Source organism: Monodon monoceros, unplaced genomic scaffold (assembly GCF_005190385.1).
Source record: "Monodon monoceros isolate NGI ecotype Baffin Bay Population unplaced genomic scaffold, NGI_Narwhal_1 Super_Scaffold_5, whole genome shotgun sequence".
In the NCBI taxonomy this organism is placed as follows: Eukaryota; Metazoa; Chordata; class Mammalia; order Artiodactyla; family Monodontidae; genus Monodon; species Monodon monoceros.
In genome coordinates this window covers 27527665-27553849 of record NW_021703782.1, presented here as the reverse complement: position 1 = coordinate 27553849, position 26185 = coordinate 27527665, and the positions used below count along the sequence as shown (strand labels likewise).

General features: G+C 47.9%; 1 protein-coding gene across 5 annotated transcripts in view; it reads right to left on the bottom strand.

Annotated features, from left to right (window-relative positions):
* Positions 1 to 26185, bottom strand: part of PTCH1 (patched 1) — a 68201-nt gene that overhangs the window by 40851 nt on the left and 1165 nt on the right. For 2 of the 5 annotated variants that reach the window (XM_029203535.1, XM_029203537.1), the window contains exons 1-2: positions 17974 to 18171; positions 16166 to 16358 (exon numbers count right to left, since the gene is read on the bottom strand). In XM_029203535.1, the coding sequence (XP_029059368.1) occupies positions 16166 to 16358; positions 17974 to 18171 (391 nt within the window). Of the gene's footprint in view, positions 1 to 16165; positions 16359 to 17033; positions 17241 to 17973; positions 18322 to 26185 lie in introns of those variants that run through there. The other 3 variants (XM_029203534.1, XM_029203536.1, XM_029203538.1) reach the window with 3 other exon arrangements.

The following is a 26185-nucleotide window of genomic DNA, read 5'->3' as shown; positions in this document are numbered from 1 at the left end:
GTGAACTGAATTACACTCAATCCACATTCTCTTGAGCGAGAAAAGCTGTTTGAGGTCCCCCCCTCCAAAAAAAGCCAATTATTAGTCCAGAGGTCACTCCTGAAAAGCTACAGAGCTGCACACCAAGGAGCTCCAAATAGGCTTTTCTGAAGAAAAGCTCAACCCCTCCTTTTTTCAGACGTCAATGCCCCGTGGCTATCAGACATCAATGCCCCGTGCCTATACCTGCCTCCTTAAGCACTGGCATAGCACGTGATTTCTCATGCTGCTTACAAAAGTCGTAATGCCAGGTGAATTCAGACCATGAGGTAGAAACAACCACCACCAAAGCAGGACCATAGACCTCCCCGTGGCCCACTGCCCCCCGGCCCCTGCCTGCCCAGCAGAGCGGCTGCCTACAACTATAACCAATAAGGTGATGACCCAGGAGGGAAGTGCACACAGAAATAAAAACCAAATGCAAGGTTCATGCTGCTAAGAACTAACTAAACTCTTCTAGACCAATCTCATAATGGTTCAATTAATTTACCTCAGGGGGTTTCAGAAATGATGCTATTTCCTACAAGATATAAAATGTACCTCAGGGATTCCATAATGTCACCTTTTTAGAGTTTTCAAGATGTATATTTAAATAAACACCTATATTTTAATAAAGGGGTACAGTTTTCACATCTCTAGAACTGAAAACCTTTTTGCTCTTCCACCTCTTTACGCTAGTGATAAATGTGAATATTTTGCTAACGTGACAACCAGTTTCAACGAAGACAAGACTATTATCATTGGTAGATCTAGCAACTAGAGTTGAAGGATCCTGAATTCTAGTTTCCACAACCAGCTATGCTGTATCCTACTTTTGAGTACTGTTAAATTAGATTTACTTTTCCATATTACATGACCATATTTTACTTAACACTTCATCTTCTATAAACAAATATGAACGTTTCTGCAAAACTATTCAGTAACTTTTTAAAAAGTTTAGTTGATATCCACTTTCTCTGATGAATAGTTGTAACATGACTCATTCAGCCAGCAAGCATTTGTGGGGTTCATGCTATGTGCTGTGTATTGGGGTGTGTGGTAGATTAGACAGCTCCAAGAGGCTCGCTGGCCAGTGAAGCAAACAGGCAGTACACAAGCAAACCAATGTGGTAGTTTCATGGCATGACAAGTGCTATGGAGGAAATCAAGGTGGCGATGCCATGTGAGTTACTGGGTGGTGGGGCAGGGGAAAGGCCAGTTCAAATGGAGTTGCCAGGGAAGACCTAAAAGGAAGAGACACTTATGTTGACCCTGAAGACCTGGGGAAACAGCATTCTGGCCAGAGGAACTAGCAACCACAAAGTCCTCAGGTTTGGCTTGCAACAGGGAGAGAAAGAAGGCAAGAGTGGCTGGAGCTTGGTGAGCCCATAATCGTGTCATTCACTTGGTCGCACTGGTAGACTTTGCTCCTTCTCAGGTGGACCTGTGTCATAAACTGCACAGCACTCATGTGCTCTTACATCAGTATTCACCCAAGTCACTCTAGAACAAGCTACCAGGAACAGAAATCCTTCTGGACAGGCCAGTTTTACAGATTCACTGACTTTTGCGACTCTAGCAAATGCCTATCCTACATCACAGCTGAGTGACGGCCCCGAGCTGTTCCTTATCTTGCTGTCTTGCTTACCACGCAGGAGTGTGAAGCTATGGTCTCAGGAAGCCCTTTCAAGTACTGAAATTACAGGTGTGGTTTGGGGGAAATTGTTTGCTCCCTTCTCTTTACCATTACCAAGGTCAAAGTCCTTTTTTTTTAATTTTTATTTTGTGTGTTTTGGAACAGCTAATAGCCCTTTACTTTTTAATTTTTTTTTAACATCTTTATTGGGGTACAATTGCTTTACAATGGTGTGTTAGTTTCTGCTTTATAACAAAGTGAATCAGTTATACATATACATATGTTCCCATATCCCTTCCCTCTTGCGTCGCCCCCCCCCCACCCTCCCTATCCCACCCCTCCAGGCGGTCACAAAGCACTGAGCTGATATCCCTGTGCTATGTGGCTGCCTCCCACTAGCTATCTACCTTACGTTTGGTAGTGTATATATGTCCATGCCTCTCTCTCGCTTTGTCACAGCTCACCCTTCCCCCTCCCCATATCCTCAGGTCCGTTCTCCAGTAGGTCTGTGTCTTTATTCCTGTCTTACCCCTAGGTTCTTCATGACATTTTTTTTTCTTAAATTCCATATATATGTGTTAGCATACGGTATTTGTCTTTCTCTTTCTGACTTACTTCACTCTGTATGACAGACTCTAGGTCTATCCACCTCATTACAAATAGCTCAATTTCGTTTCTTTTTATGGCTGAGTAATATTCCATTGTATATATGTGCCACATCTCATATTTATGAAATACCGCATAGTCATTTTTGACTACTGAGCGGAATGACCTGTAAGGTCCAGCATTTGTGATACGGATGTAGGTATACAGCCATGTGAACAGTGGTTATTACTGTGCAGTGGTTTACGAATAGTATTGACTCACTTTACTTTTTGGGGTTTATCTCTATTTCTTTATCCTTCTGCAGTAAACACGTATAATTAAAGACTCCCGTGTGACAAAAAGAGAAAAATACGAAAGCTACTTGACAGGCATCTGAATTAAAAACAAACTCAATGCAAAAATATTACGCATCTCTATCATATTCTGAAGTCCTCTGATGTTTTTTTCCTTCTTCCAAACCGAAAAACTGTAACAACAAAATAACAACCAAGCTTTTTGAACAACACTCAGGAAAACTGTTACTTAGGATCCTGGACACAAAATAAACGTTTACATGTGTGTGGTGCTTTGCACTTGCAAGGCCCTTCACACTCATCATTTACTTATTTTTAAACATTTTGCTTACTGCTACTCCCCAGTCAAGACGGGGCAAGGTGGAATGGACAGGCAATGGGAACAGATATCAGAAGACCTGGGTTCTGAGTCCCAGTCTTGCCACCCGAGGCACTGAAATTTGGGATACAGTTGAGTATCAGGAACCTTCTGCGTAAAGTGGAATAAAAATGATACTACTAACCTCATAGGATGGTGTGAGCACTGACAATTATATGAAATTTCCCAAACCCTTAACCAGGTGCCGGGCAGACATCCATTCATTTATTTGTTTATTGCAGGGCATGCATCATCGCCCTTATTTTACAGAGCAGGGAACAGAGCTGCAGAGTTTGGGTGACTTGCCCAAGGTTATCACCTGATACGAGGTGGAATCAACCTTTAACTCTGAGCCCAACTGTCCTGCAAGCCTCAGGGCTTCTGTGCACCAGCTGAGATTATGAGTTCAGGAGTGCCAAATGACACATACCGGACTACGTAAGCTCACAGATAAGAGTTTTCAGAATGCACAAAAGTATTGCACAGGACAAATAACTGGTATCTTTATTTAAAGGACAACAATGTTGCCTCTCAGATGGTTCACCACCACTGAAAAGACAGGTTTTTTTTCCATAGGGCCCCATGGGCAGTCATAGACAGGCCCCATTTGCCTCTGGTCCTCAGAGGTGCCTGTCTTAGAGGGGGCAGAGAGAATGAGGGCACACAGGGAACAAGCAGCCCTAAGCCTCTTTACCTACAAATTCTGCCATTTTGTTTTCCAGGAATCGGAGGCTTAAACCAATTCTTTGAAAGAGGCAGGGTAAAAAGCATCACTTCTGCCGATCCTTTCCTCCGCAAATCAAACCAAGTATAGTTTTCCAAGGTGAAGAGGGGCCAACATAGGTAGGAAACCATTCCGCTCAGGGGTCCATACCCCCAGGCCAATGGCATTCCAATCCATGGTAGACACCAGACGGTCCCCATGATGTTCTGCTGGATTGTTCCTCAGCACGGCCTTTCACACAGAGCTTAATAAACATCTGTGGCATTCATGCAAAAAGCTTTTGGCAAAAGCTTATTGTGATTCACATAAAGATGTTCTGAAGGACCAACCAAAGTGTTTTTCACAATAAATTCCAAGTCCTTTCAGGGAGGCACTGTCCGCTACCCACTCACCTCGGTGCACACTCAGTGTGTCGGATGAATAAATGAATGAACAGCCTCAATACAGAGCCTTGGGAACAGGCAGTCATCTGTATAAGATATTAATTCTCCCCAAAGCCTCAAAAGTCAATCAGTCAAAACAAATGACCCTTTCAGCCTGAAAAGTACCCACTCAGAGTCCAATTAGGAAAATGGGGTCTGTGTATATGCAAGTGGGGCATTTGCATTTGATTAATCCCATGAATTATCTAACAGCCTCTAGACAGATTTCCCCCCCCCTTTAGCTGCTTCGGGTCCTTCTTTCAATCTTGCGATTAGTGATTGTGAGCATGAAAAAGTGCAAATCTCTAAAAGGGTGTAACTGTAAAATTATTAGCACCAGCTCATTTTCTAAACTGAAAAAAAATGAAGATTCAGTAATTTGGGCAATTGGCTGAGAACTCCTGGGCTGTGAGTTTTAGTCACTCTTCCACCCATCTCTTTTATTCATGACTAGCCAACTGCTGCTTAAGCTTCTGGGCTGTTTTTCTCCTGGTGGGATTGTGCCCTTGGGCGTTGCCATGGGAAAATGCTAGAATCATATAGCCCAAAGAGAATCTGTCTTCATGAAGTGAACCCAGCGCGATGAAGACAGCAAAAACAAGAGCAGGACAGACACACTGCGCCCCCTCCCCAGGGACTGTGAGGGGGGAGGAGGGCCAAGCGCAGTGGCAGAAGCGGCTCTGAGCATGTGCCTGCTACTAGCCCCCGCACCAGCTGTTTGCGGTACCATCTGTTCCCACCCGGGCTGCTTCCTCTGAACGGCGTTCCCTGAAGCCGCCAGCTCGCCCTGTCGGACACGATCAGGTCAGCCCAGCACCCTGCCCACACTGGACCTGCTGCCTGCCACAGCTCCCCCGACCCGGTATTTCTCACAGGGCCACCAGCTCCCAACATGACACTGCAACTGTCAGGAGGCCCATTCTTCACTGGTCACTTGCTGCTGTGGCAAATCAGGGCTGGGGTCAACCCCACCTATGACAGGCTGAGTGAAGTCAAGCCTGCAGAAGGATGTTGCTGGCTTCCAGCATAGAGCTCGGCTCTATCCCTAACTGCATACTTGCCCGGCTGTGAACTGTCCCAGGTCCTACCGTGATTGCACCCAACTGCTCAAGTGCTACGGGCAAGCAGATGCAAACCCCAGTCCTGTCCTTCAGCAGGAGCTGAGGACCCAGGAGGGTCTGACACAGAGCAGCATGCTTGCTCAGAGGCAATGCTGCACCAGGAAGTAGAACCCAGGGACCAAAGACAGCATGTTGTTATCAAGTTCTAAGTTCTTAGTGAAGGCCTCCTAATGTCTTCACAAGGACACAAAGCAACTGAACGACAACAACAAAACCAAATGCGTGCAAGGGCTGTGGGCTCTCTATCTAGTAGTCAGGCTGTTGGATGACATCAACCCCGGTTCCCTTCTCCCAGCTTCTGTGGGGCGGATATCACCTCTCTGCTCTGAACAGTCTTCTTGCCATGATCCAGCCTGGGCCTCTTTTCACTGGCCTCCTGCTTGAGTGGCCTGGGGAGCGGGGAGACAATGTGAGTCCCCACCTTCGCATACAGGCTCCCTGGCCCCTGTGGAACTCCATGCTGGCCCGATTTATCTCCCGCACCGACCCTTCCCTCTGCATCTGTGTGGGGAGACGCATGTCACTGGTCACTTGGGGCCACTTTCATGATTGTGTGGCCATCAGGATTAGCTGGATTAGGGGTTGATGCATAAGGACCCCCTGGTGCTGTGAGGAAGTTTCGTCACTAGGTCAGCATGGTGTGAACCATGTTCTGTCACCACCACCACTCCTACAGTCACCAACCGAAGAAAAGTGGGGGTGGGGGGAGGGTGGCAGAAAAAATGCTTCCAGAGCAAAAATGCATGAACTCCTCATAGCAATAAATTCCCCCATCATGCATTTCGAAGGACATGAACCATTGAAGACTGTCTCCCTTTTAAACAAGAAACCTACAGGATTCTTTTCTTACCCATAAAGAATTTCATGGGTCTGAGAGTGGCGGTAGGTGGAATGGTAAGCATAGCTGCCATAAGACACAAGGAACTTCTATTCTAGCCCTTTGCTAAAACCAGTCAAGCAGTTTGGGAAGAGAGTCAAACTGTTGGAACCTTATTATGTTCAAGGCGAACTAACACCTCCACAATGGTCAATTCTCATTCTTCTAAAGATGCTTGCACTAGCTCACCTAAGGGGGATTCCCCTGTTTAATTAGAAGGAAAACAATATGGACAGGAACAGTGGAGGGAATGGGAGGGGGGCAGGGGGAACAAGAGGATGGGGAGAAAACCAGAGGCACAACTCTTAACTCCTTTTAAAAATTCACTAACTGAAAGTTTTCCTCCCAGGAAATCATTTGGCCCATTCACCTACCCCAACCTCCCATCCTGGCCGCCACTCATGTGGACCCTGCATGAAGTAAACACAATTTGTAGAGAAAGTAATGGGATTTCTGCAAGTGTGTGTGAGTGTGTGTGTGTGTGTGTGTGTGTGTGTTTTATAGAATAGTCCCTCTTGCACAGAATCGGGCTGTTCCATCAAAGCCGTATCTGTTATATTTCTGTCTTTCTCTTCTGTTTGGCGTATTCACCAACAAGAGAAAAGGAGGTAAGCTTTGGCGGCCCTGACCTGCAGCTGGAACACAATACTTTCGCACAGCCCTGCCGACCCCTGACATAAATTTTACACCGCAGCTGGCATTTACACACTCAGCATTACCATATGTATAGCTGCTCGGTGCTAATTATGCTAATCACCTGTCTAACTCGCTCCTGCGAAAAATGGTTGTATTTAGCAGTCCAGTGCCTACCAATGCAGCTTACTGTGTGGCTGAAATGTACATTCAGACGGCCCTGAATGGCAAGATTTTTCCACGTTGCTGGCTACATTCAGGCCTCAGAAAAATTTATTCAAGTCAACTGGTTTCGGTCCGCAACAAAAAAGTTACGAGAAAAAAGTGAGTGTGTTCTTGCCCTAACATTCTGGATCTGCTTGCAAGCAAAATGATAAATCAATTGGTGTGGGAAACAAAAAGGGAGAGAGATTTCTTTTGGGAGCCATGTGAAACTGTAGCCTATTTAAAAAAAAAAAAAAGAAAAAAAAAAAAGGGTCATCCTATTCCCCAAATCTCTAGAAAGAGCAGTTAATAGATATTTAGCCCTAATCCCAATTCTCTCAAATTGCAAGCTTTGTTTGCAATTAAGCAAGGTATTAAACATGTGCAGTTTTTTTCTGGATCATGTGTGACAAAAATGACGGTATCGTTTTTTAACTTATTACAACACTGTATGAACCTCATGGGGGAAAAATCAGGTAAGAGGGAAGAAATAATGTCTTAGGTAGTCTGGGAAAATTATTTCGTTACTTTATCTTTTAGAAAGCTTCTACTTAAAAAGACACTGTGTGATATTTACATCTATTTGGTGAAGTTTTCTGGCTTCTCCACTAAAGGAGCAAAAGAAATCAAGGGAATAGGGGTGGGAAAGATGGGAGAATTCAAAATAAGAAAAAAAGTGGTTGGGGAGGGAGGGAGGGAGGGAGGGAGGGAGGGAGGGAGGGAGGGAGGGAGGGAGAGACAGTAAAAAAGTCTACATTTTCCTTAACCTCAAAATTCCTGTTTTTATCATCAATGTTTCTTAAAGCAATTTTCTCAGATCATTCTACAGAATGGATTTCTAAAATCAAGATAATATTACTACAGGTTGTTTTAACAATTCCCCAAGTCCAAACTGAAACCCCATTTCCTCCTAACTCACAAAATACTTCCCTATTAATTTTTAAAAACCCTGAATCTAGTCATCGTAAGGACAGCTTAGTATTGATTACTTGGGTGTACAGATAGGTCTAGGCATTCCAATTTCCACAGCACACAAGACACATTCTACTGGAAGGATGGCCCAAAATGCTTAGTTACTTTCTCACCTCTAAATGATCATCATTAGATTCTTTATTTAAATTTAGAAACTGGAAGGCCATTCATTTTGCAGGGTAACTTGGGTTACCCTCCCCTCAATGCTACAAAACACCAGAGCAGCTTTGTGATAAATCTCAGGTTTACACACAGAAGGTGTACCGACCCAGCAGGAAGGGGCTGTGAAAGAAGCTGGCCTCTCCTTGCCTTGCTTCACTCAGCTTTCAATTTAACTCACAGCTGATAGAAAGGGTGATGCTCATAGTAACTTGAAGATGCCGCTATGAAGACAACAGCTCTCTTCCTATCAGCTCACCCCACCATTCTGTTCTACATTTTATAAGCTTATCTGACCCAATGAAGCAACATTATCCAAGCCACATCTTGCTCTCTTTGGCATCCCAATTCAAGTTGCTTTTCCTTGCCCGTACAAAGTATTAATTCAACTGGGTTTTTGTAGTTTCAAATCTTGACTATGCAGCCAAAAATACAAATGACACAATCACTACTGTGCTCAATGCAGAGGGCTTACCCCTCTCATTCCCTCTCAATCTCCTGCTCTTCTTAAACAGAAGATGGACCACCCTGCCTCATGGCACAGAGCAGTGTTTACATTGCAGTACTTGACTGTGTAATACATCTGGCATTTTTGGGCAGGATTCCTGAGCTAGGGGCCAGAAGCCCTTAAGCAATGATTTAAGGGGAAAAAATCGTGCATATGTACTTAACAAAGCCCACTTCCAGTTCCTTTTGCTTACTTTCATACGTTTCATCAATAACTGAAGACTATCTTGGTTGATAAATTGGGGACGTCTACTGTTTTTCATTTATTTTAACTATAATAAATAAAGCTTGTGCTGCGGTATGGAGACTTGCTTCTCACTAGCCTTGCCTTCATAGCCAGTTTTGGGACCCACAGGGAGTGTGGATTATTTGGGCCAACTCACACCTGGGTTTCTGGATTGGTAATAAGACCCTGCCTCCACATTATAAACCTCTCCAACAACACACTTGTCACTCATTAGCAAGTACCTGACTGCCCAGCAACAACAGTTTCCTTAACACATGACAGCTGTTTTTCCAACTATGCTCTAAACCCCCAATACAACAAAATGGTCACAGTCCTGAAGGAACTGAGGACAGGATGCATTATTTCTGTACATACAACTCCCCAAAATCTCCACAATGGTCAAGCAGTTTCTCAATGGCAGCATTCTAATGATTTGAAAGGCTTGTTTCTTCTGTCAAACTTAAAGATATATGTAGGAAAACGGAGATATTGCAGTGTAAAGGAAACAACAATCCTAAATCCAGTTTAAGAGGGAAAAAAAAAATCTAAGAAGTATTACCATAAAGCACCTAAATTCAGAGTCTGGAAGCAAAGAGTAATAAAAGTGTTTATGTTTTGGTGACACTGATGATGTCTCTGTAGTCAAGGGAAGTTTCCACTGAGGAAATCCCAAGGAGCTTCCTTCCTCCTGGACTGCCAGAAACGCCTTCATGAGCAAAGCTGTCTGCTTTCTGGGATGTCAACTGAGATTTCTCATGTGGATGGACCATCTAATACTGTGGCATCTGCCAAAATCTGGATGTGGAAACCTGTCCTCTTCCATCTCAATCTAAGCTCCATGTTCCCTTTGGTTTTGATGTGGGTTTCACCCAGGGAAAGCCTGAAGGTGGAACACCTGCGCTGGAATGTCATGGTGCACGTTTCACTTACTATCTCAGAAATGCTATGGGGCCCAATTCTTCCACATTTCATATGGTACATTAAGCACAGGGGACCGAGACTTGTTTCACAGTCCACATGTCAATGGATTCTAAAGTTACGTCAAAAGCTCATTAAAATGCCATGACTCTTCAATAGGGGAAGCACATCTGCTGATGAGACCCCATCAAAGAGTATGGTCTTGAAACAAACCCTCACCAACCTACGAACCCCAAGGATGCAAATGGCAGCTCTGCATCTAGAATCTCCTACAGCTGATTTGAAATAATACATTTACTGATTTCTTCCTGTCAGTTTGTGATTAACCAGATTTACTACCATTTCAGATTTCACACTAGTAACTCCAGAGATCCACTGCGAGGAAATGATTTGGGCAGTTTATGAATAGGTGGGTAGAAGGAAGGGTGGGAGGCAGAGGGAGAGAAGAGAGGAGGGGAGATGAGCAAAGGGATATAGGTGAGGGAGGAGGGAAGGAGAATGGAGAAAAGGTTCTGGGAACAGGTGAGCAGCAAAGGAGATAACAGTATTATACTAATAGAAAAACAGTGCTAAGTTAAAATACTGTATTTCTGCAAAGTGGCTTCTATTAAATCTGGTCTCCTTTCAAATAATTTTAAATATTTCCATACTTGTTTTAAAAGCCAAAAAAAATTCTTTTAAATAAAACATCCCCCTCCTCTCAACCAGCTGAATAGACTACTCCTCAGGGGCTAAAATCTGGGCAGATTGCTGGCATGGACAAAGTGTGTGTGAGGGGGGGAGCCATATAAATGGCCCCTTCCACTGCATCATAATTGTGACCCCCCCAGTAAGAGAAGGAGGGCAGACAAGTTACAGCTCAGCCCGAGTGGACAGAGCTCCAGGGGTCACAGGGAGGTCAACTTTGAAGGAGAAATCCCAATGAAATATAAACATGGCATTGTGGAAACCAGACAAATCTCCCATAGCTTGTCCAGCCTGCGTTAATCTCGCCATCAGCTGTGGCGCATAATGCAAACAAACCAATCCAGCGGTTCATACATCTGGAAACTGTCATCTTCTGGAGCCTCCAAGCAGCGTTCCGTGTATCTGAAACACCCCCTCACCCAACCTGACTTCTAAACTTGTCGGCAGGCAGCAAAGAGATACGATGATTCACAGGGTCAACTACCCCGGGAAGAAGGCATCTGAGGCTACTTGTTATTTTTAAAGCAATCATTGTTGGGCATTAATTTTTTTATCATTTTTCTCCAGATATGAAAGATATGCCACAATTGCTTCCACCTGTATGTATGTGCCCACTATCAGAATCTAATCAATACCTATCTAAAAAGCATATTCTTGACTTTAAAAAGTGCCTAAGCAACCAAGGAGCAGAAAGGACCTTCTGTATTTCATTCTTTTTGTCCCTTGTGACATGCCCAAAACCCCAAACTGACAGCCCCAGAAAGCAGAAACTGGGTGATAACCTTGGAAAGGGCAGTAAGAGCAGAGCCCACGCACCGCCTGTCTGAGTGACGTGCCTCAGTCCCTCGCTGTCTCTTTGGTTCTGCTGCATAAGAGCAAGCACCTGGGGAAAAGCGGTGTGTGACAGGAACATCTGGAGAACTAGACCACCAAAGAGCCAATGTCCTATGTGGGCTTCGAAAAGGAGCCGTTATTGCAGTATGAACAAAGTCCAGTGGTGTCTTTTATTGCTTTTTACAAAGTCACGTTCATGCTAAAAACCTTCAGCCTACTGTGTTTGAAATGCACCGAGGTCTATCTGCAAAATTAAGTTACCTGAAGGAAAAGGAATAAAAAGTATTCAAATATAACACTTCTCCTTTCTTCTATGCCTACCCCCACCCACTCTCTCTCAACTTCATGATGTTTTTATTTGCTATGTAATACTAAGAATAATCAAAAATTTAAATTATTTGCATGAAAAAAGTTAGTTACCTGGGTCAGTAAATACCGGGATGGGGAGGGAGGGTTATCTTGAAAATAAAACTTTTGCATTTATAGCAATGCTTTAGCAGCCACAACTCTGTCATAATAAAAGCCTTCCATCTGCACAGCATGGGGCTTCCAATTGATGGGGCAATTTTGCACTGCCCCCCCGCCCACACATTTGACAACGACTAGAACATGTTGTCACAACTGGGAGAGTGCTACTGGCATCTAGTGGGTAGAATCCAGGGATGCTACTAAACATCCTACAATGCACAGGACAGCTCCCACAACAGAGAATTATCCAGCCCAAAATGTCAATAGTGAGAAACCTTGCTCTAAACTGAAAAGGATGGTGAAGCTCAATTATCTCCTCTAACTGCCTGACTTAGAGCCAAGAACACCGAAGGCTTATGTTAGCAACTACAAACTCTAGCTACAAACTCGAGAGCATTTAGAAACATCAAGCAAGCATTTTTGAACAAAACTTACCATTTCCCTTAAAAAAACAATCAGTCACAATTTGTGTCCTCTCTTGATCCTGGCCTCCAGAGATGTTAATAACCAAACACAAGGCAATATGGATTCATTTCAAGGCTGTTATTTTTTGCAGTAAAGGAGGCTGGGGGCTGGGCGAGCTTTGAGAATAAACCCAAAAAGCTCAAAAAGATAAATGAACATTCTGTCACTGGAGAATCATGACAACAAACTTGTGTCTGAGAGAGGGCTGGAGTGGGGGGTAGATATTAAGTGAGACAGGAGCATAAAAGTGCTAAGCAAAAATGAAAAGCCAACAGAGAAATGGGCAAGGTTAAAAAGAAGGCATTTCCCTTCTATGCCCGAAAGGATGAGAAGCACTCTGGTACCAGGGAGGGCGCTGGAGGCCGAATACTCCAGTGTAAATCTTGAGGCAGGCAAAGAATGGCTAAAAGGAAGAGCTGGCAGCCCCCTCAGCCAAACACCCTGCACACATCAGAGACCTTCCTGCTATGCATCTGGACCTTCCAAGCCTCAAGGCTTTCCACATCAAACCTGATGCCTCAACCAAAGGCAAGCACTGGGAGTTCTCCCAGAGGCCACACCCCTGTCCTCTGTGCCTTTGCCCAGGCTGTTCCTTTGGCCTGGAATGCCCCACCACCCTCACCTCTCCAGCCCTCGTCCTGACTCAGTCACCCTCCCTCAGGGCTGTCCTGGAAGGTGCCCCTGCCATCCTGCCACTTGTCTGTGTGTCCGGTGGGTGGAAGTCCTCTGAATGTATCTGGGTATAGATGTACACAGTTGCCTTTGTGTTTGTGTATATGTATGTCAATTTTTCACCCACAGGAGAAATAACATTTTCCAAACTGTCCCTCAGCATTCTCTCCCCTTAAAATCTCTTATGCTTTCCTTTCTTCTGTTGCTTTTTAACTAAGGAAATATCCAACCTCTATTCATTTGGTTTATTTAGTGTAGCAACCACACGTGTTTATGTCCAGAACATCTGCAGTCTCTATTAAAAAAAGACCATCTAACAGACTTCTTTGCTGATAGCGATGAAGAATTTATCTGACATTAAAGTACACAATGAACCTAAATTCCACATTGCTTCTCATTCTGCTCTACTAAAGTCTAGGATAGCAGAGCATCCTTACTCTGAAAAGTAAATGCTTCCACTACTTGCTGTTAACAAGAACACTAAGCTCACTATGTCAGGAACAAGACTTCCTCATTGTTACCTCTACTCTGAATTTAAATTAAAATTATAAAATGGTATGGTGGCCTCCCTGGTTGGGTTTACTTGCATTTATGAAACTGTCGCTTCTTCTACAGGGGAAGAACCTAGCATGCAATGAATGAATGAATGAATGAATGAGAAATCAAGGTCGGGGCAACAGGAGACCAGGTTTACTTAAGTCACTAGTAGGCAAAGTGGACATGGAGACATAGAGGATCCATAGTTTCTCATTTGTATAATGGGACGATAATTCACTTACAAGTTAAAAATGTTACCTAGGTTATCACGTTATAAAAATAAAGATAATAATAGATAGCTACTTTACTGAGTGGTAAGGCATGTCATAATATATAATAAATGGTAAGGGTAGCTGCTCAACAAGTGATAGTATTGAGTAAATAACACTTGGCCAAAGAACCAGTGTGCCACACTGAAACTGGCAAAACAGAACGGGAAGGAAAAGAGCTCAGAGGCCCAAAGTAGGCAAAATGAGTCTCATCTCAGGTGTGTCACTCCCCAACACTCTGTCACTAAGCTAGAGCCCAAGTGAGAAAGCTAATAAGCAGGTTTCTCCTCCCGGGACTTGACGTGAGTTGTGTAATGCAAAAACATAGTTAATTCTAGAAATATTTATAAAATGTTACATAAATAAGTTACATTAGCTCTCTCTTTTTTTCTTTTTACATTCGTTCTCTTTAAACTTATTAACAATCTACTGAAAAGTCTTGCTCAAAACAACAAGGTACAGTCTTTTGTCATCATCATGACACCCAACAAATCTGTTGGCCCAAGTAGCAGAAAGTGAACATTTGGAGAGAGCTGGGAGCCCCCTTTGCTCATCACTTGCTCTGTCTTAGAACCTGTGGTAGCTCCCCACAGTCTAGCCAATCACATCGTTTCCAAACTGCAGTCCTGCGGTCCAGGGCCCAACCCGCTGCCCAGGGCCCAATGGAGCCACTGCACCCTATCCCTGCCACACTGGGGATCTCCCACTGCCGGCTGTCCACTCAAGCTTGGGCCTTTGCTTGACCCCCTTTCTGAGCTCTTGCCTACAACTCCCTCCCTCCTCCACTCTCTAGGTCGCTCCAATTTGCCTCACCACTTCCATGGAAGCTTTTTCCTTTTTCCATTTAACTTTCATGGCTTACTGCAATTGGGAGCTCAAATTTAGTGCAAGTCTGACATTCAACTGTAGTAGTTTGAAGTGCATGAATTTGTGCACTTGGAGTGCCTCACATCTTTAGTGTCACTTACAGTGCCTAGACAGTGCTAGGGCCATTATAGATGCTCAGTAAACTTGCAGCGAGGACATCACAGGTGCTTATTAAAACCCTACGTTATCTATCAATGACAATGAGGTGCTGAGTTGAGGTAAATTACCCCATGGATTCAATCCAAAGAACACCTGTATTAATTACCAAGCTTCTTAAGGTAAGAATGTTTTCTGGTCTTAATTATTTGGACTATTATTTTGTCACTACTCAACGGAAGACAAAGCTGAATCTTCACAAACAAGGCAAGATTAAAAAAATATTCTCCAAGGTTAGTTCTCCAGCAGCATTCTGAGAGGGATCAATTATGCAATTATGCATGCAACTCTTAGGCTTCCAAATTCTGTCTTAGATAGCTTTCACTAGGAATGCCTCAGATATTCTGGTGTGAAATATCTACATAATTACGGCAATCCTTCCCTCCCAGCTCATTTTAAGAGATTCCCTAAGCAGTGTTTAGGGGTTAAAATGTTTCCAAACAGCAACTCTGTTACTTTCCAAAAAGAATAAAAAAACAACGAACAGAAAATAAAAACAACCGCTCCCAAAACAAAACCCCTGAATCAAGAGTTACAAAAAAAAAAAAAAAAAGTAAAATGTTTCCGTCTGGGGTGTCAGGGGTGGGAGGTGTGATCTATTTTAAATTTACAACCACTTAAAAAAAGGGTTAAAGAACCCCCAAATTGAGGAATGTGGATAAAAGACTGGCATAACCCCTAGGAGAGCTCCTGCGGCCCCTCCCTCCAAACCCGCTTTCTTAAAACACATTTATTCTTTCAGCCTCTAAAACGCAGCCTTCCCCCAGCGTAATTCCATTTTAAAAGCCCCCACCCGCGAGGAAACATTAATCTACTTTGCAAACAAGCGTTCTAGTCTGTGCTTTACTGCTTTTTTTCCAACTCCTTTCCCCCTACCCCCCCTTTTTTTGTACCTTGAGACAAATGTTTTTTTCCCCAAGAGTTGAAAGCTGTCCAAAAACAGGACCACACACGCCGCCGCCTCCGCAGGCCCGCGCTGTGCCCGCCCCCCGCCCTCCGCACGGCGGTCGCGGCCGCCGGGGGCGCGCACACTCCCTCCAGCCGGAGGGGTGGCCTCTCTCTGCCCCCCCCCCGCCCTCCTTTCTCTTTGGACGCGGTGGGTGGGGGTGGGGGAGGGAAGGAAACCGAGGAGTACAGCCCGGAGTCGAGAGGCCTTCCTCTGGCCGCGTCTCGGCGCGCGGCGGAAGCGAGCGGCGGTGGCGGCGGGACCTGGGGGCCCCCCGGCCTTGCGGAGTGGTCTGTCCCGCGGAGGGGGCCCCCGCGCCCCCGCCGGCCCGCCCTCGCCACTCTCTCCCACAACACCTCGCAAAGTGCAGCGCCCCGAGTAGATTACAGCGCGGCCTTTGTCGGGCGGGCCTGGCTCCCGGCCAGGCGCCCAAACAATAAACAATTCCCCCTGTTGCGGGCAGGGGGTTTTCGCTCTTCACAGAAAGGATCTAGGTGTATGCTGGCAAATATCTTCATCAATTGGAAGGAAGGGCAGGGGGCCCGGGGTGGGGGACGAGAGGGCGCTGCGGCGGGCGCTGGATCTCTTACCTTCCACCCACAGCTCCTCCACGTTGGTCTCGAGATTAGCTGCCTTTAATCCCACAGCGAAGGCCCCAAATATGAGGAGGCCTACAACCAAGAACTTGCCGCAGTTTTTTTGAATGTAACAACCCAGTTTAAATAGGAGTCTCTGAAACTTCGCTCTCAGCCACAGCGGCGCTTTCCGGCCAGTAGCTTTCCCCTGAGGATGAAGCAGAAAGGAGGAGTGAGCGCCGGGGAGTCGCGGCCCGCGCGCCCACGCCAGCTTCCGTGCACCCGCCCGGCATCCCGCGACAGCCGTGAGGGGTGCCCTTCGGGCTGTACCCCAGGTCGGCCCAAGGAAACACGAGCGGCGTGGGGGGGGCCTGGTCTTAAATCAAAGTCAGGCTGCAGCGTGGCAGCTGCACCTTGGTCACAGCAGGGGCGCCCCCACGCGCGGCCTTCGTAGCATCCCCGAGTGTGACTTGGAGGTGTGGGAGGAGGGGCTGCAAGAACAAGGGGAAGCCGAGGCAAAGAGGCGAGACACCATTCAACACAGGCAATATTCACACCAACCTGGGAAGGGAGGGTCTGCGTAATCCCCGCGATGGAGCCCAATGTTTAAGAACCAGCAAACCACGGCGCCCTTTCCCGCAAGTCCTGCCCCAGCCTTCACCCTTCTCGGGGTGCTCCGGCGAGGACAGAGGCTGGGGGACGAGACCACTTTGGGAACAGTGTTTGGCGGGCTCCCGCGTCCTGATCCCCCGCCCGACGTGGTAGTAAATTGGGATACACGTGGTGAGCGTGGGCGCCGGAGCTCACTCGCGACGTATTTCCATAGCGTTGGGAGACGCCGTGTGAGCTGAATTAGGAAGTGGGGCAGCCATCTGCAACTTACGACAATATTTGTGATCGGAAGAGGGCAGCCACATGGATCTTTCCCTCCTCTCCCTTCCCTTCTGGTTAAACGTGAAAAGCAGCAGAATGCACAGGGGAAGAGCCTGGGCCGACGCACGCGGGGGTCCTGGCTGGGCGCTGGCTGCTCCCGGCGGTGGCGTTTCCCCGGCGCTGGCCGCGGCCCCGGCCGGCCCCTGTCTGGGTGCTCGCCTTCCCCGGATTCCACACATTTCAGCGAACCTCGTAAACACAATGAACCCGGCCGCTCGGCAGACCCGCACCGCGGATTTAAGGTGGCAATTTGTTTACAACTTTCCCTTTCCCCACAGGCTCTGAGAAGAAGTGGCTCAAAAACTGGAAAAGAAGAGGGGAGATACCCTCTTGCGAGGATAATTTTTAAGGGAGCAAAGATTTCATGCTCAACAAAAGCAAAACCGGCTGCCAAAAAAGGAAACCACCTTTATTTCGGCTCCCTCCCCCCCCGCCTCGCTCCACTCCGCCTCCCCCTCCAAGAGGTTAAGAAATGTGGCAGTATTACAGGGGTTTAGGCTGCAAATAGGGGCAGGGGCGCGGGAGTAGGGGGCTCAGGAGCAGGGGGCACAGGGCAGTGCCGCGCTGCGGCGGCCCTGGAGGTGGTCCACTGTGGACCTCTTTCCAGTGCTCCGGAAAAGGCACGCCGGGGAGGGCGCGTGCACACACACACACACACACACACACACACACACACACACACCCTCCACCCCCTGCGGATTTCAGACAGCCCTTTCCTCCCAGGACCGGAGGGAGGGTTTGAATTTTTCAGTCCCCACTTGTCTGGTTTTTTTTCCTGGAAAGGGGTGTGTGTGTATGTGTGTGTGTGTGTGTGTGTGTGGCGGGGACGATCCCAAAGAGGAAGAGGAGGGAAGAGAGAGTGGGAGGAGAGGAGAGAGTCTGAAATGCACCTTGGAAATCTGCTCCAGAGCGAAGGCGGCGTCGCAGTAGCTGGGCCGGTGCAGATAGTCCCAGTCCGGCGCGGCGTTGCGGCGCAGCCCCCCGGTCCTTCTGCGCCTCCCGCCACCGGCCGGCCGGCCCGGGGCCCCGCTGCAGCTGCCGCCGCCGCCGCGGTCCTGGGGCTCGGCAGCGTTACCAGCCGAGGCCATGTTGCCGCCGCCGCCGCCGCCGCCGCGGGAACCGAGGCTTCCCGGGCGGCCCGGCGCGCTCCTGCCGCCGCTGCGGGCTCCTGGCTCGCCTGGGCGCTCGGCTTGCGAGGACGCTGCTGGCCGCCGGCTGTTCGGGCTGGGGCTCCGGTTGACAGACCTGCTGCTGCTGCTGCTGCTGCTGCCGCCGCTGCTGCTGCTCACACTGCGGGCGCTGCTGCCGCTGCGGCCGCGGCCGCTGCCGGGGAGTCAGACCCTGCGCCTTCCATTGCCACATTGCGCGGGGGTCCCGAGGTCTCTGCGGCTGCCGCTGCCCACATCCAGTTCTCCGGAGAGCGAGAGCCGGCGCGTGGAGCCAGCCTGTCCTTCGGGCGCTCGCGCGGCGCTCCTCGCTGTCCCCAACTCCCCCTACCCGTCCCCCGCCCCGCGCCGCGACCCCTTCACTGCAGAAAGCGCCAGCAAATCCCCGCCGCTCCCGCCGGCCTCGCTGACTCTCTCGGCGTCTCACGGGTCGCCCGAGCGGCCGCGGAAGGTAAGCGCAGAGCCGCCGCCGCGGGGTCCGTGGGCGCCCGGTGGGTCTCAGCGCTGCCGGGCCGGGGCGGCCGCCGCCGCCGCCGCTGCTCCTGCGGCAGCTGCTGCTGGCGGTGGCGGCTCCTGAAGCTGCTGCTCGGACTGCTCGGGCTGCTTGGGCTCTGGCTGCTGGGTTCTCGGTAGCTGCTTGGTCCCGGACTCTGCTTTCTTGTGCTCCTCGCTGTCCCGCTGGACCATTCTGCCCCAGTGCAGCGCGCCTCTCTCGCTCCCGGGACCTGGGGACTCCGCTCTGTGTGTGTGCAGCGGGCAGCGGCCGCAGCAGCTCCTTGATTCAATAGATGAGATGGAAGAAGAAAAAAAAGAACTCTCTCCATTTGGAGAAAGAGGAGGAGGAGGGGAGGGGGTGGAGGGGGAGAGAGAGAGCGAAAGAGAAAAAGGCTGGAGCTCCCGCCCCCGGGGCTGTCAGATGGCTTGGGTTTCTGCAACATGATTGGCTCGCGGAGGGCAGAAATTACTCAGCAAACATGACTATTATTAGCTGCTTAGCAACAGCTCACCAAAGTAGAGAGACCACCCAGGTAGGCAACCCCAGTGTGTGCATCCCCGGCTTCGGGGGGAGCCTCCGAGAGCGCCAACCTTCTCGCATGCAATACTTCCATTAAGGAATGCTCCCCCTCCCTTTCTTTCTTATTCCTTTTCTTTTCAACAGTGTCTTCTTTTTGTAAGATGCTTTTTGCGCGCGCACACACACAGACACCCACGAGCATTTGCCTCGCGATAGACACGGGGGAAAATGTAATTTTTTTAAGCGCTTAAACAATTTCAGAAATTCCTCAAAGAAAACCCTTTCAGAGGCACCTTGGCCTCAAGCTGCAGCAAATACTGGGAGGTCCGGCTTGAATTCCCAGGCCTGCACCAATAATGACAGGGTGGTGGATAGTGCGCCAGTGTGTGCCAGATTTTTTTTTTTTCCCTTCTCTCTTTTCTTTTATAACCAAAGAGAAGACTTAGGCTCTTGCAGGGAACAACGCCTCGCATTAAGATAAACAAAATGGAAAGTTAAAGAGGAAAGTAGGGACATGGGGAAAAGCCACCTTTCTTAAAGTTCGCTCCCCCCCGCCCCGCCCCTTTCCCTCTCAAAACCCCTCGGCAGCACAGCCCTGGTTTGAAGGAGTCAGTGTTTTATAAACGTGGAATCCAGACACCGAAGTAGTCTCGTGGAGGCAGAGGAGTTTTTATTTGAATCTTTAATGCGACATAGGTAAAGGATAAACAACAGAATCCTTTTAACAACCCGGAGAAACAGAAATGTTTTCTCTAGAAAGAGAAAAGTTTTATTTTGGACTCATTTGGACCCCCCCTTTTAATTAACCACAAGTCCCTATTTATTTAAAGTCTGTTTTAAACGTTCCCTCCCCAAACTGGTACGCATCGTGTTATATTTAATAGTAGCGTGACATAAAGGAGAATAAAGGCTTTGATGCTGGATTCATTTGAAACAAATTGTGCAGTGATTGCTAGGACTTGTCCGGACACTGCAGCCAGTGTCACCGAGACATGCCGGGGATTCGCTTCCCCTGGAGAAGAAAACACGCGACTCTGAGGTGGATCCTGGGGCCAGAGACAAATTAAACTATATACACATCTCCGACTTTTACGTAAAAAATTTTTTTTGAGAGTATTTTCCTTTTGCAAGTTAAGTTCCTCCCTGAGATGGGGACCAGATCCACAAACCCTCGATTCTGTCTCGTTTTAGTATTTTTTTCCTTTTTTTCTTTTTTAAAAATTGGGTTGAACTGCAGAGGGACTCTCGGCAGCAAGTAGCTGACTGAAGCCGTGAAATGGGGCAGTGTGGCTTTAAGATGCACACGGTGTGTGTTCATTGAAAAAAAAAGAAAGAAAGGAAAGGAAAGAAAGAAACCCAGATGGAGGGAAAGGGGGAGAAGCGGGGGAGAAGGCGGAGCCCATGCGACCACGTGACCCAGGGCCCGGCCGGCGCGCGCTCTAGGGCACGGAGGCCTATTAACGCGCGCGCGTGTCCGAGTGCGCCCGCTTGCGCGCGCACCGGAGCTCCGGACTCCCCACGCCCGCGCAGCCCTGGTCAAGCAGGTAGGGAAGTCGTTGCGCTCGGCTAGCGCCAGGCGGGCTCCAAGTCTCCAGCGCTGGCTCCTGGGAGCCCAGGCGAGGCGCACTCCCCGCCGGCGCGGACGGACGTGCCGGACGCGCCGTAGTACATTCCTGAAGGCGGTCGGCCCCCTTACGTTACCCAATGCCTGCGCGGCCTCCCCGCGGCCGGCCAATCGCTGAGCGCTCGGGTCCCTTACCATTTAGCTGCCCTCTACCGAAAGGGACTGCAGCCGGGCGCGCCGGCCACCCGGGCGACCCACGCGGCTCCCGCAGGGGGTCTGTCGGCCAGCCCTCCCCGCCGCCTTACTTTTCTCTTCGGCGGCTTACCCCTGCCTCCTTTCAGTCTCCCCTTTCCTTTCTCCTTCCTCTTTCACCCCTTTTCTCCCCCATCTCTCTCCTCCCTACCAGCCTCGCCACCTTCCCTCTAGCCTTTTCTCCTTCCTGGTTTCACTGGGAGGCCCTGCCCTCTGAATCCCAAACCGGCAAAACGTGTGCAGTACCCTGGGCAGGGGGTGTCCTGCAGAATAAAGAGACAAAGAGAATAGAAGTGTCTGGGGGTGTTCACGAGATCAGGAGGAGGACAGGAGTACCCGGCCAGCGCGGAAATTCAAAACTCAAACTACGAAGGAGCACGTGATTTTGTGCGCGGCTCTGGGAAGGGCTGCGAAAATGCAGAAGGGAAGACAAGCAGCGTGCATTTAAAATGACAGTAGGTTAATAAATAATATCGCAGGAATATTGGGCTCGACACAGAGCAAGCTTAATCTTTGAGCAATATCCTGGTCTTCATTATGTTTGGTAAATAGTATAAATCAGGAAACGTGATTTATTATTCTAGTTTTTCTCACTGAAAGGTTCTACAGACGTTTCAAGTCAAACCATTTTGTGCTTTGCCGCTGGAAATTAATTTTTAAAGATTGGGGGTGGAACCCCTAAAAAGACACGTCAGTCTTTTTATATTTGAGGCGTGCTGTATAGCAAAGGTAACCATGTAGCTATAGGCAGGGTGCTGTGTCTGTACAAAATTCTTTACAACGTTTTAGACCAAAATATTAGTTTTTCCACCCAATCTTTTATTTATAGCAATTTTAGTATAGCTACTTAGATTATGGAATTCTAAAATGAAATTATAGGCTATTTACACATAATGGTTCCCTATTACTCTCCGCACGCAGCTGCATATCCTCTTGTTTTGGCGCTGCTACATGTGCACCGTTTCAATGGCAAAGCCTCTTCCACTCGGGCTCATTTCCCTGGGTTTGACTTAATTCCTAAACGTTTTGAACATTGATCTCAGGGGTTTTCAGCTCCCTGAGCTCCCTCACCCGCTGTTTGATAGGTTAACTTTTCAGCATTTCAGACAATGCTCTCGGCCTGTAAATTCTACCCATCGGTTCCAGGACGCAATCCCCAGCCTGGGCTCTAACAAGCGCTATCTTAATCTCCCCACCCCCACCCGCCGCTTCCCCTGTGGTCTGCTTTTTTCATACACAGAGATGAATTACTTTGAGGATCTAATTGGCCTTGTTTCTGTAACGTTTTAAGAAAGGGAAGAGGAGCCAGTGTAAAAGCCTGCTCGACTTGGGTGGTCAGGGCTGAGCCTGCCCCCAATTTGCCTCATTGCTGATGCATGTGAGTTCGACATTCCCAGTGATAATGTTGTTCCTAATCAATCTGCCCTTATTTACATTTGTAAGCTTTGTCGGCTTTAATATGCATGCCCTGTGCAGGGGACCGCTGCGCCACACCGGGTTTGTTAACTTCAACTAGTATTCTCCAGACCTGAGATGAGGCTGACAGGAGGGGCCAGGGCTGTGAAGGTGTCTGCTGGGAAAAGTCCCTTTAATGGTCTTTCTGCAGCATGGCTCCCCCGTGAGAGTTATCCAACAAGTGAGAAGCTTGATGCCTTTTCAACCAGCAGGAGTTGCTGGCCCTCTTTCTTGAGTATCCCATTGTCCCTTTCCAAGTAAAGTCCATCTCAACGCATTAATTGTCATTTTGGTCTCCCCATCATGACCCAAGACTTCATTGGAATTTGTAGTTTCAAAACACATTCTTTAAACTCTTAAAATATGATTCCCTCATATCTTCTCTCTTCTCTGCTCCAATAGTCAAACAGCCGTGGCCACGCCACACACATCTCAGAAATGACATCTGATTATCCAAATGATGACACTGAAATAAAACATCTGCCCTTTGTGTTTGGACATTCCAGTGATAAGCAATTGTGGGAGCTGCACTTGGTGGAGTAATGAAAAACCACGATAGGACTTGACTTTTCACTGGTTTCCCAGATCCAACTAATTGGGTCTTTAAAATGTAATGTAATTTAGCTAATATTTGCAGAGTACAAATGAATGAAGGAGTAAATATATCTAGTAATTTGATGCTTGGGCCATGTTATAATTTTGTCTACGGAGTTTAATACTCTTTTCCACAAATGCAAAGAACTGCAAACATTACATTAAGTGCCACAAGTATTCCTGTTGAGAGGCTATGATGGGGAGAGGAATTGGGGATTCGATGTAATATTCTATTTATGGATGGAGAGCCCAGGGTACAGGATATGAGTGATGGCCCAGAGCCTGAGCAGTTCAAAGCAGGTACCTTGGATAAGAGTTGACTCAATTCAAGCCATTTCTTGGCTCCCTAAGAATGCCTTATTATTTTCTCATTGGCAGCTTTTGTATTTGCTTAAAGGTGATGGTAGAAAATGAGTCTAAAAGGGGGAGGGAAAAAAACGATTCAGCAGTCACAGAATGTAACCCCCTTAAGCATGACTCCCCTCCCCTTCTCCCTTCCATCTTCTGTTTCCTCCCCTATCCCCCCTCCCCAGAACTGGAGGAAAGGGAACAGCTCTAGCCAACTTGTCAAAATAATGCTGCTAATTACCCCTGATCTCCTTTAATGGGAAGCTGCTCCCAATTCTACAAAAGAGTAAATGAGGGGTCTACAGCACAAACCCGGGAGCACTGGCATTTTTTGAGCTTACAGTGAGCTTGGTGGGGGGAGGGGGTGGTAGAGGGAAGATGTCCTGAGAAGGTCCCAGAAATCTCCCCATTTATTACTCCAGGTTCACATACTAGTTTGAAAAAGGGAATTAGACTTTATGCAGTGCCAAAGCTATTGGTATTCTTTTGCTGGGAATGTCACCAACTGCAGAGAAAATGTTCAGTCTACAATGAACTTGAAAGAGAACAGCATTGACCCTTATATTGATTTCCTCCCTTGTCTGTATATCTTCTTAGCTACATTACTTTAAGCAATAGAGGTGTATTTCTGGAAAGACCTAGACTTTGAACATTTTTCCCTGCATCTCTCTCCTCGTCTCTGTCTCCCCATCTAATATATCCATATCAAGCTCTGCATTTGGCAGAAGGCACGCCATTCACTTCCGTGATCTCTGCCATCGGGTCTTACATGAAAAAGAAGCTGAGCAACATGATCCCTTTGACCCACTGCTGGAGCAACAAATTTATTAGAGATATAGGCATGAGAAATGAAAGGGAAGTAAAACAATTCCAGCTTATTGTGTGTCTTTCTTTCATACTGCTAATCCGGTTTACACATCACGCCTACACGTCTCAATAGGGCTTTATACACTGTGGCAGAGGCGGGAGAAAATAAAAGGTGTGTGTGTGTGTATGTGTATGTGTGTGAGAGGAGGATAAAATAGGGAAGACAGATATTTTAATCCATTCAGTACCTATTGATTTGCCTCATTAGTTTTTCTATCTGTAGAAAGTTGAAGATAATTTGTAAAAAAAACAGCCTTTTTTTTTTTTTCACAAAATAATTCCAAATGGTGCTAACTCCTATTCCAATAGCTTGTTACATTATGACAAGATTATAACCAGGAATTAGATACACTTCTCAGTGAGTTTGAAATGAAGCTAATACCCCAAATTCAGAATGGGCCCATTGGTGTCTACCTTGATTCAACATTTTAATATAAAAAGATCTTGGACTCAAAGGTGTTTTATAGCCTTGTGGAAGGAAGCTGGGTGACAACTGGAACACACACAAACTCACAATTGAAAGCCCTTATTTTACAACATGGGTACACAATGCACCTGAGGCAATAATTCATCCTGAGGTACCACCCAGAAATAATAGGTGACAGTGACAAAAGGTAATACCAAAAAGCATTGTCTTTCTTTGTGGAGGCAATTTAATTGCATGTTGAACTACTAGAGCCAAAAAAAAAAAAAAAAAAAATCGAACACACAGAATGCTGAAAAAGGATTATTGTAGTAGTTCAAGACCTCAGTTATCTAATTATTAAATACTTAGAGCCACCCATGGTGGGTCTTTATGATTTACCTCTGGTTCTTTTATATTTTTCCTCCCTAGGGAGGAAGGAAGAATAGAAAGGGAGGAAGATGGTCTTCTCTCCCATGTCTAGGAAAATAGAGGTCTCTAGGTGTCTTCCATAGACATCAATCCATATGGTTCTTCTTAAGTGATGGAAATTGAGATCTGAAAACTTATTGCTCACCCACCAAGTAGGGGTAATTTTTAACATGAACTTAAATACCTAGAGACATAGTATATGTCACCCCCCCAAGGTACAGTCTCTGGAAGTCCTGTGGTCCCAGTGTTGGCACCGGGTCTAAATCGGTTTGGATCAGTCTGGCCCACCTCAGGGCTCCCCTCAGGCCACACTCAGCCCTCTCAGCATTGGGCTAGCCGCCCACCTCTTTAATGGTTGGCAGGCACCAGAATGCCCGATTCCGTGGGTGCAAGGGTCAACACATAGCGCTCCTACCCGTGGCCCCTTCCTGAACTCAGGAAAGCCCCTTTGGCTCTTCTTCCCACCAACTGCGGTCAGGAGGAGGATGTTTGCGCTCCGGGTTTTGATAAGGTGCTTCTCTCCTAGCCCTGGGCGTCCCACTCATTCAGCGTCCCGGCCCGGGTGCCGAGAGCACCGGGTGTGGGTGCGAGAGCATGTGCCCAGCCCCTCGGGCAGACCTCCCCGAGCTCCCGGGAGACGAGAGAACTCGCCCGGGTGCGCGCGCGCTCTCGGCCCGCACCCTCCCCCCGGCGCTGTCACTCTCCGCACCAGCCCTCCATCCCCAGCTCTGCCTCCGCTGGCAGTCAGTAGCCACCACCAGGCTGATGAGCGGAAGCCAAGGTGGCGACCCTTTCAAGCGTGAAAATGGGATCCCAGGCGACCCCCTCCGTGAGAATTCCCCTCGGAGCCGTTCCCCGGCCGGGCCCCGCAGCCAGCCCCCTCCCCGCCCCGCTGGGCCGGCCTCGGGGGGCGGGGGCCCGGAGCGTGCGAGAGAACGAGCGAGCTGGGAGACGCAGGCCAGCGCCCCCGCGCCCCGCCGGCGCAGCCCACCCAGCCCCGCGGCCC